At 54.9% G+C, this 16,319-nt stretch overlaps 2 protein-coding genes across 5 annotated transcripts in view; one reads left to right on the top strand and one right to left on the bottom strand.

Annotated features, from left to right (window-relative positions):
- Window positions 1-1,031: 1,031 nt before the first annotated feature.
- On the bottom strand, window positions 1,032-10,108 carry LOC106495637 (low density lipoprotein receptor adapter protein 1-like). 2 transcript variants are annotated; one of them, XM_067294547.1, is made up of 9 exons: window positions 9,957-10,108; window positions 6,696-6,838; window positions 6,060-6,172; window positions 4,985-5,099; window positions 4,518-4,590; window positions 3,989-4,101; window positions 2,943-2,992; window positions 1,951-1,991; window positions 1,032-1,785 (listed from the first exon to the last, which is right to left on the bottom strand). In XM_067294547.1, the coding sequence occupies exons 1-9, from the start codon at window positions 10,039-10,041 to the stop codon at window positions 1,622-1,624; spliced, it is 897 nt and encodes a 298-aa protein (XP_067150648.1). In that variant the 5' UTR covers window positions 10,042-10,108; the 3' UTR covers window positions 1,032-1,621. The 2 variants fall into 2 exon arrangements, with proteins under 2 accessions (XP_067150648.1, XP_067150649.1); XM_067294548.1 differs by lacking the exon at window positions 1,951-1,991.
- Window positions 10,109-10,215: 107 nt separating this feature from the next.
- The window catches only part of IFT172 (intraflagellar transport 172), a 47,064-nt gene continuing 40,960 nt past the window's right edge, over window positions 10,216-16,319 (top strand). For all 3 annotated transcript variants that reach the window (XM_067294545.1, XM_067294544.1, XM_067294546.1), the window contains exons 1-4: window positions 10,216-10,292; window positions 10,380-10,523; window positions 10,639-10,751; window positions 11,387-11,426. In XM_067294545.1, the coding sequence (XP_067150646.1) occupies window positions 10,254-10,292; window positions 10,380-10,523; window positions 10,639-10,751; window positions 11,387-11,426 (336 nt within the window). In that variant the 5' untranslated portion in view covers window positions 10,216-10,253. The remainder of the gene's footprint in view (window positions 10,293-10,379; window positions 10,524-10,638; window positions 10,752-11,386; window positions 11,427-16,319) is intronic.

Here is a 16,319-nt window from a genome sequence, read left to right as displayed (position 1 = left end):
ACACCCACCACTAACTGCAGCACTCAGCTGCAGGACTTCACAGATGCCAAGTGGTTAGCCTGGTTCAACATGGGGCTGGGAGCCATGCCAAGAGCTGTTAAACCCCCAAGACCACCAGGTCAAGCAGTCCTGAGTGCAGGAACCTGAAAGGACCTGACAACAACCTCCTCTCCCTAACAAGCCCTCTGCTGTGGGAAGAAAGGCAGGAGACCAGGGCTCAAAAATGCAAAACCACAGGTGAGGAAACTGGTACCCAGGTCTTGACTGCCCCACAGAGGCCCAACCCTTCCTAGAGCACCAACCCTTCCTGCGATGCCTGCTGTCCCCTCCCCAGGAGACCAGCTCCAAATCGCACACAGACAGCGTTGGCCAGCTGAGGTTGGGGCCAAGGAGGCCTGGCAGCATCACCAGCCTCAGAGGGGAGAGAGTGCTGCGACATGACAGGAACCCAGCAGCAAGGCCCCCCGGCCAGGAAGCAGCTACAAACACCACACCTGCAGGACAAATCAGGCATCCTGCTGGCTGCAGCCTCTTCTGCTCTGGGGCAGAAACAAAGTGTGTGACTTTTACTTACCAACATCTCCAGGCCACAGCCAAGGGTAGAGCAGGGCCAAGGCACCCCAGGGCAGAGCGGGCACATGGGAAGAGCGAGGAAGAAGCTGCAGCCTGCTGGCACAGAGGGCTCACAGTCCCCTGGCCTCAGCCCACTCAGATGTCAGCTCTGGTCCATGCAGACAATGCTTGCTGGTGCCTGAAATGCACCAGCCTGGGCAAGCTCCCTTCAGGTAGCAGGACAAGGGCCAGCCCGGGCCCTGGTGGCCTGCAGCACAGGGGGAATGGCTCCCTCAGGGCAGGCAGCCAAGGAGTACACCAGAGGTCAAGGGCAGCCACAGGCTCCTTGTCAGCCATCTCAGGCATAGTGCAGCCCTTGCTGTGGGCCAGGAGGCCTCGCTGCGGCTAGCGTTGCGGAGGCACAGTACCTAGCACCCTCGCCCGCAGTCCTCATCCAAAGCTCAGCCCCAAATGACAACAGTAAAAAACTCAAGTTTATTTCACTACAAAGGCAGAGCTTTCCTTTAAAAACCAGCTCGTTTCACTTGTGAGAGGGTGTAGGGCTGAACTGCAGGGGCAGGGCCCTTCACACTCACCCCTCCAGGCCAGGAGCCACCGCTCCCCCAGGACCACGTGCCCTCTCGAGTCACGAGTCCTGCACCATCCCCGAGGACCGCTCCGCCTCAGCTGGTCCCCAACAGTCACCCCATGGAGCGAGCGGGAGCCTCCAGGGGGAGGTGGCAGGGCAGCGCAGCCTAGGCGTCCTGGCTGCGTCAGGCAGGCCCAGAGCACGCGGGGCAGCCGTGCCCACGTGGCCCACACCACGAGCGGGCAAGGCCACAGGGGCAGAGCGAGGAGCACCAGCCCCTTAGCCCGAGCAGTGCAGGGCGAGGTGGTTCATGCAGGGGAGAGCAGGGCGAGGAGCAGGCACAGTCCGCGCTGCATGGGGGCAGCGCCTGCGGACCCCGTGCCGGTGGATGGTGCAGGGAGCAGGGGCAGGCGCTGGCTGGCCCAGGCGCAGGCACAGGGTGAATCCTGAGTGGCTGGTCCATTGCTGCAGAGACTTGGCTTAGCCCAGAGGGGCCGTAGGGCAGGCACTGCTGGGGTCAGGTGTGGGGGGGTCTCCAACCCCTCCCAGCTGCCTCCGGCTGTCTGGGGGTTGTCCCAGGTGGGGCCAGCTCAGTGGTAGCCGCGTGGCAGGCGAGCTCACTCCAGGCACAGGAGGCGCCGACACTGAAAAGCAAGAGAAGGAAGCCCCAGTTCATGAGATGTGGGGTTGGGAACCCAACACAGCCAGGGCAGGGAAGCAGACCTCCCCAGGAGAGCTGTTGGCCCCCCTGCTTCTGCAGAAGACATGCTGGGGGATGTGGCAAAGCAGCAATTAGGGAGGGAGCTTACCTACTGGGCTATGGGGTCCCCTCCCCAGCTCCTCCATGCAGCTTTGAAGAGAACAGAACACCCATCACACCCATGCAAGCAGTCAAGAGAGCCTTGGGCCTGTGGCTCTCATGCTGTGGGCATGGCATAGTAGCTCTGGGCACTCGGACTGCAAAAAATCCTAACCCACTTGCTACCAAACCCTTTTCCCGGGCCAGTCTGTACAGACTGCAAAGCCACATCTCCCTTGAGGACTCCCCGCAGGCAAAGGGCTGCCCCTCCACAGCACGACGCGCACAGCTCCAGTCTATACATGTGCTGGCTCCCTGCCGATGCCAGCTCAGGGCAGACTCAGCCCTGTGGTGCTGACAGCCCTGCGAGGCACCAGCTGCCAGGTGTGCAGAGAACAGCCGCAATGTCATAGACCTGCCACACCCACAGGCACCTCTGCAAAGACCTATAGGTTAATCCTCCACTTCTGGCCTGGTACTATCAGCTCCTCCTAAGTCCAGTGCAGACACCAGCAAGCTCAACCCCCAGGCCCTTGCCCACATGGAGCCAGGATGGACAGGTCTCCATCCTGGCCTGAGCCCCAGTGGGGTCCCTAGTCTCCAGCCAGGGGGGAAATCAGTGGGAGGAGATGGGGTAGGGAGGCAACTCTGGGACCCACCTGAGAAGCATCTCCATACATGCTGGCCTCATCAGAGAGTGGCAGAAACAGAATGAGCTACATCTCTGGGTACCTGCTGAGGGTCAGTGTCCATCCCTCACAGTTACATTCTGGGCCGAGATCTGCCTCTCCACAGTTCAGCCTCCCGCCATTCACCCCACCTCTCAGTTGACAGAGACAGAAGAAGCTGCAGGGCACTCCCCCATGCTCCCATGCAGATCTTCTCCATGCTCCCACCCTGCCCATGGCCCCAGCAGCTCCTCTTGCATGGGGCACAGAGAAAGAAACAGGAATCGAGTTCATCAGCAGGCTCCCTGCACACAAACAGCAGCTTGCCACCTACCCAGATAAAGCTTCATCAAGGTTGTCATCTTCCTCCTCCTCTTCCTCCTCCTGGCAAACCAAAAAACATGCTTCACTGCCTGAGCAGACCTCTGCCAGGAGCCAGGCAGGACTGCTCAGAGCCTGTTCTGGGGTGGCAGGGCAGTCCCCCAGCACCTTCAAAGGACACAGTTACCCACCATACATGGGACAGGCAAGAAATGTCTACTGGCAGTGGGGGCAAAGAGGGCACCTGCAAGGCTGGGCTGCTGAAATCCTCAGGGCTCAAGCACACAGCAACAGGGAGAGAGACAGACCAAAGGTCTCCTTACATCTGACCAGCCAGCAGAGCACCAAATGCAAGGTGTGAGCTGGGAACAAGCCACAAAGCTGAGACAGCTGCTGCACACAGCACACCTTTGCCCAGAGACAGGACCAGGGTGAGCACGTCTTGCAGCTGGAGGGTCAGGCACAGCCAGGACCACCTGGGAGCAGGCTGCAAGCAAGTATGAGCCCAAGCACTGCTAGTCTGGGCCAGAGCTGGAAGCATGAGGCCAAGGAGTGAGCGTCCAGGAGCTCCTGGGTAGGGACACAGTGAGGACAAAGCCCAGCAATGTTGGCACTGCCCCCAGCCAGCTCTGGACATGCCATGCATGCAGTGCAGGTAGGCAGGGCTGAGGCTCAGCCCAGACTGGCCAGATGGCAACTGGACACAGGCCCTTCTCCTTCAGAGACACTGTCTCACCCTAAGCTAGGGCACCAAGTGTGCAGAACAGGTCCCAGCTCCCAGTTTGACAGTGCCAGCAGAACAGGGCTGAGGGCTGCTACAATGCTGGGCCTGACAGGAGGCTCCGGGAGCAAACATCACTTGAGGAACTGCTCCTGCCTTGTGAGCCAGGCAGAGCATAGAGTGCCCCTCTCCACATCAGGCCCCCACGTGTGAGGGAGACCATGCAGACACCAACAGGGTCTCAGCAGGCAGGGAGAAGGGGGTTGTGTAGGGATTACTCTGTCCCTGCCCTAGTGTGAGACAGCCCTGGGCACGGGCCAGGCTTGCACATACTGTACCCCAAACTGGTGTCTGAAGGGAGGGCTCCCCGGGGGGGCTGGCTCACTTGCTCTGCCGGGCTCACTGCTCTCCAAAGCACATGAAGGGTGAAGGGGCTGTTCCTGCCTAGAGCCTGGGACAGGGCAAAAGCAGCAGAGTTAGTGCCTGGGAACCTGGAAAAGGCACAGCAGAGGATGTACAGGCAGGACCGTGGGCAAGAGACAGATACTGCTGCTGTGCTCTGGGGAGGGTGCAAACAAGGCTGGGGGATCCCTGCTCGGGGCAGGTCCCACAGGGCCCTGAGTTGTGCTGCAGCTCAGCAACGCAAAAGAGTTCAGCAGGGAACCCACCCTGCCAGAGGCAGGGCAGGCTCCCCAGGTGGGGCAACAGCAGGGAAGCACAGCAGCAGGGACACCGCTTTTCCTGTTTGGTACATTTCACCAGTCAGGCAGTGAGGCATCTCTCCTCCACACAGCCCAAGGCAGGGTCCTGCACTGGAGACTGATCCCAGGGCTAGGCAGAGGGAGACATCTGAGAAATTCCTCCTACCTGTATGTGCTGCTTCCCAGAGATCCAGCGCCATCTGGAAGGCCTGGGCCACAGTCAGAGTCACAGCCTGGGCCTGCAGGCAAGAAAGAAGGGACGTGCCTGCTTTCATCTGTGCCCCAGAGCCAGGACCTTCCTCCCCCTCCCAAGATCTCGGAGCATCCAGGCCTCACTGCCCTTCCCTGCAGAGCACACACATGGAAGGCCAGAGTTCAGTGCTGTGTCTGTCTACCCACCTGGGCCAGCCATCTCCAAGAGGAGATGCCATAGGAGCTAGGACAGAAGACCTCCCATCACTCACCACCCATCTCTGCAGAGGACATGTGCTCCCTGGCTCCATTTCCAGCTGAGGCGCATAGAGGTAGGAGCCACACTGGCTGCGCTCAGCAGCACATATCTGAAGGGGGAGAAGTAAGGGCCTTGCTCCAGCCCTTACCTCACAGGGCCAAGAGCAGAAGGGAAGTGCTTACAATCTTCTTCTTGGGTGAGAGGAAGGCATGGCACTCCAGGGCCCCACTCTCCTGGCTCTGGGCAATATAAGCAAAGACCTTGTTCTGCAGCTTGTCTGTTGTGCAGTAGGAGATCCTGCAGACAGAGAGGAACTGCTCAGGGCAGCAGAGAAACCAGTACCAGCCTGCTGTCCCAACACACCAACAAGCAGGGCTGACAGCTTGACACTTTCATCTGCCTCCTATAACCAGACAGCCCAGTGCCCCAGCAAGGCCCAGAGAGTTGCCCAGCACCTACAGCTGGTGAGAGATTACTGCAACCACATGTATTCCCTCCTGCATTGCCCCAGTGGGCTCCTCAGTCCTCTGATGCCCAGTTCAAGCAGAGGTGGGAACTCAAGCACTGAGACAAAAGGAGCACAGAAGGGCGAGTGATCGTCTCCAAGGTCAAGATGGGAGGCAAGGCAGTAGGGTGGTCTGCCTTGACACATCCGCTCTAGTGCTGAGACCAAATTTTGCACCAAGGAGATGCCCTGGATCTGCTTTTCATGCAGCCACCAGCCCACATCCGTGCTCCCCACACTCGACACCCGCAGACACCCAGCCCAGCCACAGCACAGCTGGCAGTGGCAGAAAGCTCCCACATCAGCTCTCCCAAGAACTTCCTGCAGCCAAACTGAGTGAGCACCCTCATCCCATTGCAGCCAGGACAGGGGTCCTGTGTCATTGGAGAGGCAGACATGCTGTCCTGTCCTAGCTGTGGGTGCTTTCCACCCATCAGCCCCAACAGCCTGCTGATATCCAAAGGACACAGGCAAGGCCCAGGGAAATAGCCAGATAGACTGACCCAGACACAGGGCCACCCAGGTCTCCACCTGCATTTGGCCCCAGGCAACTTTATCAGGGCACAGTAGGGGAGAGAGCACTGGCCTCAGGGAGCCAGAAGAAAGGAGTAAGGCAGATGGAACCACTGACTGAAGCTCCAGCTCTCCCTGTCTGCTCAAGATCCCACCAGTCTCCAGCTGGCTGCTGGGAAACATCCTGGCCCTCTGTGAACCCTGTGTCAGTCCCAGCCCTCCCCGCACGCCATGCCTACCTGTAGATGGAGATGTTCTCAACCATCTCTTTCGTCTCCGCATCCTGCAGTGAAATGCCCCTCGGCGACACTGTCAGAATCACCTTCTGGAACTTCCTAGCTCCCACCCGTGCCTGGCAGTGGGGAGACACCAGTCACCTCTGCAAACCTGGTAAGTGACTTCACGCCTTGTCGGCACCAGCCACCCAAACTCTGCACAGGGCACTGTGCACTTGGGCCCCCACTGTAAAGGTTCCTGCTACAGAGGTGGCAAAGCAGAGCCTGGAGATCAGGCATGCCATGCGCAGAATACTCCTGGGGTCCATTCATGCTACTGCCATGCACATGGGAAAGGACAGGCCCCATCTCCCCCAGCATCTCTCCCACCTCTCCACACAGCAACAGACACAGCTCCACTCCTGGGGTGCTCCCACGTGTGAGAGCGAGCAGTAGTGGCTGTCCTGCAGAAAGACAGCTTTCCCCACAGTGCAGAGATGGAGACTGGCCAGACTCCTGCACACCACTCCCCTTGTGAACGGCAGGGTCCCTTGCTAGGGGTACAGGGCTGGGACACAGCCACTTCCTCAGTCTAGGGGCTGGACCCTGAACTGGCCCTTCTCCACTTGGGTACAGCAGGGTCCCAGGACCAGCTCTCACCATAGCAACGATCCGGCGGATTGCAGCAGCTGCCATGTCCTCTCCTTTGGGTTTCTCCACCAGCGTCATGCCCAGGTACTTGAGTGTGAAGCACATCCCCTCAAGCAGTGGCTCCTGCATATCAGCCCAGCTCTCAGGGAGCTCTGCAAAGACAAAATGCCATAGCAGCATGAGCCACATGCCAGCAGCCCACAGTTAGTCCCAGCAGAGCTACTCCAGCTTCAGCGCTCCCAGCAGTGGTGCTGCTCCATAATGTCCTTGGAAGAGGAGTGGAATGAGATGAGAGTTCACCCTCAAAGCTTTTATCCCCCCGCTCTGGAGTTACAGACTCTGCTAGTAGAGATGGTGAGTTCCTGTGTGTTAAAGAATATTGGACTGAAGCTGTCTAGAGTTGATTGCTTAGCATAACTTGCTTAGCATTAGTAGCTAAATTTGCTGAAGCCTTAGGCCACAAGCTGTGAACTTTCTCCTAGATATTACCTAGTTATGTGAAAGAGGGCCCCAGAGCTGGTTCAAGCAGGAGAGAGAAAGAAGTTACAACTGAGAGCAGAAGCCGCAACCCTGAAAATAGGATAAGAAGCAGCCTGCTAGAGACAATGAAGGAACCCAATGAAGAAGGGGAAGACCCCAGATCTAAATATTACTATTGGTCCAAACTATTGCATGAGGGGTGGGGAACTTAGATTGTAAGGGTATAATTGCCCAGGGATTTCTTTGTTCAGGGTCCCTCTTCGGAGGCACCCAGCTCAAGCTGTAATTACTGCACGTGTGTCATTAAATTTTATTTTGCTCTGATCTGACTTTGAACTTCTGCCTCAGCAGGAACCTAGGGCTGGATCCTGTTATGGTGGCCGGCAAGCCTAATTTTCCATAACACTGTGTATCTGCAGAGGGGCTCAGATGCTGCATGGTGTTCAGTGCTATCTGCAGAAACCAAGCATTCCTGGTATCATCGATTTCACTAGAAGTGAAATGGGCAGTACAGAGCATGTGCTCAGTACTGTATCCATTTCACCCACCTAAGCCACTGGCACAACTCAGAAACATCAGCATTTGCTGCCCTACTCATTCAGAACAAAAACCCCAAGTTGCCCCAGTGTAATCGAAGTTAAATCCTCCATTACCTATGACCTGCAGCAGCAGGCTGCCAGGGAAGAGGCAGCTTGTCCAGCATTCAGTCCGAGCAGGTGTGACTGGGAAGCAACCACACCATACAGGCTCTGTGTTAAGGAAGAGCTCAGGCTGATGTTTCAAGGATGTAAACACTAGCTTCCAGGAAAACATGATTTATGGATGAACTCCAAAGCAGGGAGGGAAGAGAGCTCCAGCATACACTACTGTGCAGGTCATAGAATGAAAGGGCCCTGGGCTGGCCTCTGTTTCCTGTGTCATCTCTTTTCAAACCCCATTGTTGCAGTCAAAAAAATCAATGCCTGGAGTGCCTGTCCACTCAGGAAGACTCCCTAGGGACAGTCCTCAGCATGTCCAGCTTCCTCCGGTAACCAGGCAGTTTTACTAATGTGTTCTGCCTGCGCTGCAGGACATGCCAGTAGGAGATAGAGCCCTGGCCCTACAGTCAGTCCTGATACCGCTATTGTTGGCAGAGGACACACAAAGCAAGCACCATAAAAGCACCTATTTAATTAACCTCTGCTCCCACAGGACAAAGTCACCAGCTTCAACAGAAAGCTCACTGTCACTGAGGACAAAGTGTTGTTTATCATACTAGTGCCACACACAGAGGAACAATTCCCTTGTGCCAAGCATCTCCTAGTGATGTTTTCAAGGAGAGCCAAAGTAGCTGTTAGCACACATCTACCTTCCTCAAATCCAAAACAGGACCAGGGTGGTGATAGAGAGGCTCTGCAAAAGGGCTAAAAAACAGGGAAACGCAGTCCCTCTCCCTTGCTCTTGGGGATTCAGCCCAGAGAGGGGGAAGAGGGCAGGACGAGAGCAGTTACATGGACTGTCACAAACACCAGGTTTGCATGCTTCCCTTGGGGATTGCTTAGGCATCTACTGTTCACTCTATTCTAATTCTTTTCAGGGTTATTTTTCATCTCTTTCCTGAGATTAAGTCCCAGAACATTACTGGCACACTTGCAGAAAGCTCTGACTCATAATTGGGATAACATGAGTCCATGGGGAAAGCAGGAGACCTTATTTGCGCAGCATACTCCTGCATGAATTACAACTTCCCGGGAACCCACCTTGGTACCACACAAGCGGCAGGGACCTTTCTCTGAGGTAGAAGAGCCCTGTCTCACCCCGATCTTGGAGAACAGCCCAGGCGTGCTGGGGCTGCTGCAGCGAGCTCCGCTGCCTGGACGTGTGTTTGGGCAGCTGTGACCAAGGCAGCCCAGGCATAGCCCATCCATGGCACGGGGCTCCCACAGGGCCCAGTGTACTCAGGAGCTGACTGTGCCGTTGGCAGCGCAGCAGCCTGCAAGCGATATGCAGATCTGCCACACTCGCTGCATGTGTTTCCATGCCTGCTGGCACAGGACCGGGCACAGCTTTGGGGAGGCCAGAGCGAGCTGAACCCCACACAGGCAGGGACACTGCAGTGGACAGGGACAGGGATGGGCATGGCACGTCCTCATGCTCAGCACCGCGAGCAGCCCCAGTGTGGCCCCCGAGGCCTCTGAGCCCGCTGAAGAGCACGGCCTCAATTTGAAAGTGGGGCAAGAGGCTGCTGGCAGGGGGGGAACAGCGAGCAGCCCCGCAGCACCACCCGCCCGCCTCAGCCCACAGCCTGCCCCTGATCCCACACTGCAGCCCCGCAGCACCACCGCCCGCCTCAGCCCACAACCTGCCCCACAACCTGCCCCTGAGCCCACACTGCAGCCCCGCAGCACCACCGCCCGCCTCAGCCCACAACCTGCCCCTGAGCCCACACTGCAGCCCCGCAGCACCACCCGCCCGCCTCAGCCCACAACCTGCCCCACAACCTGCTCCGATCCCACCCTGAAGCCCCGCAGCACCACCCGCCCGCCTCAGCCCACAACCTGCCCCACAACCTGCTCCGATCCCACCCTGAAGCCCCCCAGCACCACCCGCCTGCCTCAGCCCACACCGCTGCCCCCGCCAGGCCATCGCCGCGTCCCAGGGCCCGGCCGGGCCGGGTCTCCCTGCCCACGCACCGGCGCCGGGGCAAGCCGGAGCAGGGGAGGACGCGGGCCGCCCGCCCGCCCGCCCGCCCGCCCGCGCCCCGGCCCCGGCCCCGGCCCCGGCCCCGGCCCCGGCCCCGGCCGCACTCACTGCGCCGCCGGCGGAGGCCCAGGCCGTGCCGGGCGAGGCGCGGGCTCCGCAAGACGGCCCGTCCCGCCGCCCGCAGCGCCTCCATGGCGGAGCCCAGCCGAACCGAGCCGATGCCAGTGCCGGTGCCGGTGCCGCGGCGGCGGCGGGAGGCCCGGGCGGGGCGGGGCGGGGCGGAGCGCACCGCCCTCGGCTCGGCCCGCCGCGGTGACGTCAGCGGCGGCGCTGGGGTTGCCGGGCAACGGGCCCGGCCGAGGTGGGCCCGGCGGCGGCGGCGGGCCCGGCGGCGGCGGCGGCGCGATGCAGCTGCGGCACGTGCGGACCCTGCTGGCCCCGCAGGTGGGCCGGGGCGGGCCGGGGGCGCCGGGCGGGGGGCGCCGGGCGGGGGGCGGCGGCGCCTGACGCTGTGCCGTGCCGTGCCCGCAGGACGGGGCTGCGCGCGTGACCTGCATGGCCTGGTCGGCCAGCAGCGCCCGCTTCGCCGTGTGCACCGTGGACCGGGTGGTGCTGCTGTACGACGAGCAGGGCGAGCGGCGCGACAAGTTCTCCACCAAGCCCGCCGACGCCAAGGTGAGGGCCGCGGCCCCTGCCCGGGCCTCCCGGCCCGCTGCGGCGGCGCCTGCGGGCGGCGGCGCCTGCGGGCGGCGGGGCGGCCGGGGCTCATGCTCCCCGCCTCCGCCCGCAGTACGGCAGGAAGAGCTACGTGGTCAAGGGCATGGCCTTCTCCCCGGACTCCACCAAGATCGCCGTTGGCCAAACGGACAACATCGTCTACGTGTACCGGATCGGAGAGGAGTGGTGAGCGCAGCGCGGGCGTTGAGCGGGGGGCCGCGCTCCTCCTGCCCGCGCCGCCTGCGTTCGGGAGCTGCAGCGCGCCAGGGCCAGGAGCGGGGCCGAGACCGGGACCGGGACTGGGACCGGGACCTGGGCCTGGTCTGGCCCACCCTGCCGTGCGCGTCGCTAACCTGTGCCGAATCGCTCCCGTGCTTCTGTGGTGAGCAGCGGGCAGGCTCTTCTGGAACACAGCCTGCGCAGATCCCCGTGGGAGCGGGCCCCGGCGGAGGTTCTGCAGAGCTGTGCCCGCAAAGCCTGTGCTGCTGTCTCCTCTTTCGTAGACGAGGAGCCGAAGCATGCGCCTTCTGCTTCTCTTCGGTCTCGTTTGCTGATGTGTGTCGTGCTAGAGCCGCTCAGAAAGGCGCGTCACCAGAATTTTGGAAGCTCAGAGAATTATTTTCCTGTAGCCTCACTTCTGCAAAATGCTGAATCATTTTTTGGAAAATTTTGTACCTAACATTGGCTTGTGATAGATAGCCAGTGTACAAAACTTAAATGGCTTTTTTGGCAACACTAAAGAACTGAATGCAAACAGTTGGGTAGCCTGAATGGGCAGTATTACCAGCTTCACTGATACTCTTTTTTTTTTTTTTCTGCAGGGGTGACAAGAAGGTGATATGCAATAAGTTCATCCAAACGGTGAGACCCAGACTCCTGTCTTATTCCCTTTTTGCTGGTGTAGGTAGGATAAGGACTATGAAATGTCTTTCTGCTCATAATAAGAGGCATATTTGGTCAAACTGTCAGGGGTATTTGAGCTCCAAAATATGCTGGTAGATCCTAAAATAATCTCTAAATTTTGAGATATGTCTTACTGGTTAACTTGAGAGGCCTCATGAGGCTCGCATATGATGTGGTAATTGTTGAATGATCAATACAGTCAATTACAAAATTTGAGGGACTATTCTAGGCATAAGTGGACAGAACTTTTTTTTTTTTAAGTGAATTGAAAGGGAGAAACAGGAGAGACTCTGAGCCCAACTCTTTTTTTCACAGGCCTGCAGCTCTTAAGCATTTCTGTAACTGATCATAGCTCAAAGAATTGCCATAGCCCATCTATTGATCCTTCCAGCAAAGCAATACTGGTTCCTTACTGTGACTAGAACTGGAAGAAAAACTGGGCATCCATGCCCAGCCAGACACCACTGCTTATTCCTGCTTCCTCCTTTCTTTGAAGTTCAGTTCATGGGTCCTCTCAGGTGGAAGTGCAGTTGCACTGCCTGTAGTTGTGCTGCTGACACTTCCCCCATATTATCCCTGCTGCTCTTTCCAGTAGCAGTTCATGCTCTGACAGCCAGAGTGATTCAATTCTCTGAAGTAACGATTAGATGATAAAGGGATGGGAGATCATCTCGCAACTTAGGTGTAGTATGGGAAAAACAGAGGACAGTGACTGGATTGACTAATAGCCTATTTTGATAGTTCAGTCAACAGTTCCTTTATTAATGCCCAAGGCTAGAAACAAGGCATTGATACCATTAGGCCTCTGTTATGCCAATTCACTCTGGGACAGTTGGAGATACTATTATGCCTGTCTGCCCTACCTGGGAAGGTTTTTTTGCCCACTAGGAAGGGTGGCTGAACAATCAGTGAGTGAGTACCTGGGTGGCAGTGTTTCACACCATACGCTCTTCCAGCATATAGAAGTAAACAGATACCAATTTCAGTTTCTGTTAGTAGTCCAAACTGAACTACGTTGTCTGAGTGAATTTACAGTTCCTTTTGAATTCCGTTGTCACTGTTGAAATCATTAGCACCAGCACAATTTAGGATAATTAACTTATCAGCTGCTCTAGCTAAACCCAACAGAGACCATGAATACATTCTCTGGGTGTATTTACAAACCTATACCAAGCACTCCTAATTACAAAAGAGACAAATCTTCTGCAATAAACTGATGGGCTCTTTGACCAAGAAATTTTAATAAAGCTAGGCCACTAGAACTGTAATTTATTGCACTGGGTTTGTCCATTTTATAACTGCCCTACATAGCTCCCTGTTATGGGTGATAAGTAAGAGTATGGGAGGTGGTAATATACTCAGCCTTAAACTTATTTTATTTTTTTTTAACCTATGCAAGAACTCATTTCTCATTTTTCTTAACACGGGCTCTTTATCTATGACATCTGTTTTACCTTTGGTTGATATACCTCTTTTGGGGGTTTCCCTAGACCAGCTCATTAGTTTTTACCTCTTTCATCACATTTCACACTTCCAAACTACAAGAGTTTATCAAAGGTTCAGTTTTCTGATTGTGTCTCAGAAATTTCCGTGAGTTTAGATAAAGCCCTTACAAGTGTGTAATTAAATTGCTATATACATTTTGTATATGGCTGTCATTGTTTCATTGGCTGCCAAGAGCACAGTTTTGTAAAGAAGTGTTACAGCTACAGGAATTGGAGCACAGGATGAGGTAGTGATATAAAAGAGGGGAGGTCTTGAGAAGCCCATGTAATACAGATGATAAAGGTTTGTAGGAGAGAATAGATGTATGTCAGGAGTCCCTGATGTGCTCTAAAACTAAAAAAGAGACAATTGTGCTCCTGTTAGCTATGAACCTTCTCTTTTATAAGCAGCTAGAGATTGTGGACGTCTCATTCTAAAGTAGGTATTCCAATCCTGGAGTCGGTCTAGTGGTTTTTTTCCTAAATCTCTGTAGTTTGACAGTGTCAGACACTCTGGGCACAATGACTGAGATTCATCTACTTTTGCACAGACTTCCAAGGTTTGGGTTAGAAGTGTCCCCTTTCACCTGACTGTGCAGTGCATTTTGTTGCAATGCATTGCTCCAGGGCAGGCATCTAATTCCCCCGTGTGCTCAGTGCAATGCATTCTAGATGACTGGGTCCACATCCTGAGCAATACTGTTCCCCTCAAGTTCACCTGGATGTCTCTATATCTCCACATGTTCAAGATGCTTTCAGGATATTCATGGTTTCACACCACCCTCTACCTTTTTCCTGCTTTTGCATGCAGACTAACTCCAAGGCAGTTGTTCCCTTTTGCAAAAACTCTTTGGTGGACATTCTCTCTGCTTCTGATGACGTTTCCTTCATCCCCTTGTACTGCAAGACCCAGAACATGCTTAGAACAGAGCCTGTAACTTCTGTTGAACAATTTGGAAAGCTGAGATACAATTTTCTGCCTCATGGAAGACCTGATCAAGTTTGTGGGTCTGCCTAGTAGTTCACTGCTCCCCAACAGCCATTTCTGTTCTCCAGCTGACATTGGAGAAGATTGCTTGGTAGCTAATTTCTGCACTCCAGCACCATACTGCAGAGTGGCTACTGGTAGCCTGTGCGTGGAGTTCTGGGCTCTCAGACAACCACTGTAAAACATGAAGGGATGCTAAAGACTCTCTCTTGGGACAGTCCTCCTATGGGACACGGCATGAAAAAGAAGAGAAAACTGGGGCAAGCAGCCACAGTGATTGGCTCCTCCGATACTCAGGAGAGTGGACACAAGCTCCCTATGTTGTCAAATCTCCATTCTTTACAGACACAACCTAGGAGAAGCGAACATGTCCTGGAAACGTTGCTGCAAGTATCTCTCAACAAGCTTCACAAACTTATTAAAGGCAATTTGCATTTCTGCAGGCAGCAGTGCGTTTATATACTGATGTGCTACAAGTGCCTGGTAGCTGTGATCCAGTTACATCATGGCACATGGGGCCAAATTCCCTTGTTACCAGCCAAATGTGCTGAGTGAGTAAGAGGCAGACACAACAGGGTTTTTGCTTTTCCTTGCAGTTCATTATTTTATTGTGCATCATCACCCCAAGATTCAATACTACACCAAATGTAAAGTGTGCAGAATTCATCCAAATTGCAGTTTCCATATGTTCAAAGACCTCAGGTTTATAATTTCAGTCAGATTATCTCCTTGACCTTCTCTGTCTTCTCCCGCTTCTCTAGCTCTGCAGGCATGTGTCAGAGCACTCAGTAGGTCTCTGTCAAGGATTATCTTGAGGATGATGGAAGTGTCTGGGAAAGGCAAAGGAATTATAGGTTCCCTGCACAGGAAACCACCTGTATGAGAAAATTCGATGCAGTGACTAGTTCTTTTACATCTAGGAGCAAATGTCCACCAGCCCTCCAGGTGCTCCAGCCAGTTGCCATCATGCTATGACCCCCACTTTCTCCATTTCACTAGATGAGTTCCCTGCTATGTAGGCCACTGAAGTAGCAAGTACCAGTTAGGAGTCACTTTCCTGGGCCAAATCCCCAAAAGATATAGTTGAAGCTGCTCCTTATGGAGTTTCTGTGCCATGAGTTTCTGTGTCAGGCTTTCTCAGCTGTCTGTCAGGTGAAGGACAGCCTCAACCTTTAAGTTGAAAGCCTGCATCTCAGGGTCATGGTCTGCTAATAGGGGCACCATTTAAGCTGCTCTTACCCAGACTTAGGAGGGCCCTCCAGCCTCTGTGAATGCTCACTCCTGGCTGCAGGAGGGGAACCCATACAATTCTGTTGCTCTGGTGATAAACAGCTTTCTTCAAGCTGTTGGCTGTGGCTGAGCTATTGTGGTGAATGATCATGACACTGGAGGTCAGGCCATGCACATGTCTATCCAGACAGGAATAGAGGGCAGAAGGGGCTTGGTGTCCACTTTCCCCTTTCCTTAACATCATGGCTATGTCAGGTGTGGGTGCCTGTATACTCAGTGGAGAGACCTTTTGTTGTCATTTGCTGCTTGTACACACTGGTAGGGATTGGCACTGCTATCTGTCCCTCTGGCTCTTCTTTGCTGGGTTACCTGGGTAACAGCCTGATGGGAGCCTGCTTCCCATTTTGCTTGGCACTGCTATCTGGTTAGATCAGCAGGTGGTACTCTCTTTGCTGCTTGCATCTCACAACACTTGGATGCAGTATGCAGCATGCATACTGTTCTTTGTATTTTTAATGATTCATTTCTCTTTTTGCATGCCTTTTATACCATTTCTATCATAATAAATCCTTTATTTTTCTAATGCTGTCTGTGTGTTTTTTTACCACTGTGTCCTTGATGGACTAGATTTTCTCCTGTAGATAAATACTGATTTTTACTACCTCTTGGTAGACTCTTGGTGCATTGAGTCAATGTTAGGGATCATTTATTGAGCCCTTTCCCTCCCCAGCCATTTGCAAAATTTGTTGAGCACTCTTGTACCTCTTCTGCATACAGTGACCCTGTTCTGCTCTGCTAGCAAACAAGGCATCCTGCTAGAGGGTCAGGATGAGTATGTGCAAGTTTGACTTCCTTACACTAGTAGCTGAGCGCGTTGCCACTAAGTGAACCTCGTTTCCAAGCTGTCACAAGGCTGCTTGTGGTTGTGTAAGACAGAAAATATGGGTCTGGCAGATAATAAGGGAAAGATATGGATGCCTGGGAAGCCGGAGCAATAAAAAGTGGGCCTTGGTCATTGATTGGACGTGTAAGTTATGAGCAGCTTAAGTACCCAGGGGCATTTTGGTATCTGATTGTAGCTGTGTTTGCTGATGTGAATGGCAAGAGTGGGGGAGAGTAGGTGAGTTGAATGAATGAAGGCTTATACAT

Source organism: Apteryx mantelli, chromosome 3 (genome assembly GCF_036417845.1).
Source record: "Apteryx mantelli isolate bAptMan1 chromosome 3, bAptMan1.hap1, whole genome shotgun sequence".
Lineage (NCBI taxonomy): Eukaryota > Metazoa > Chordata > Aves > Apterygiformes > Apterygidae > Apteryx > Apteryx mantelli.
Note: the sequence above shows the minus strand (reverse complement) of the source record. Positions and strands in the feature narration are given on the sequence as shown.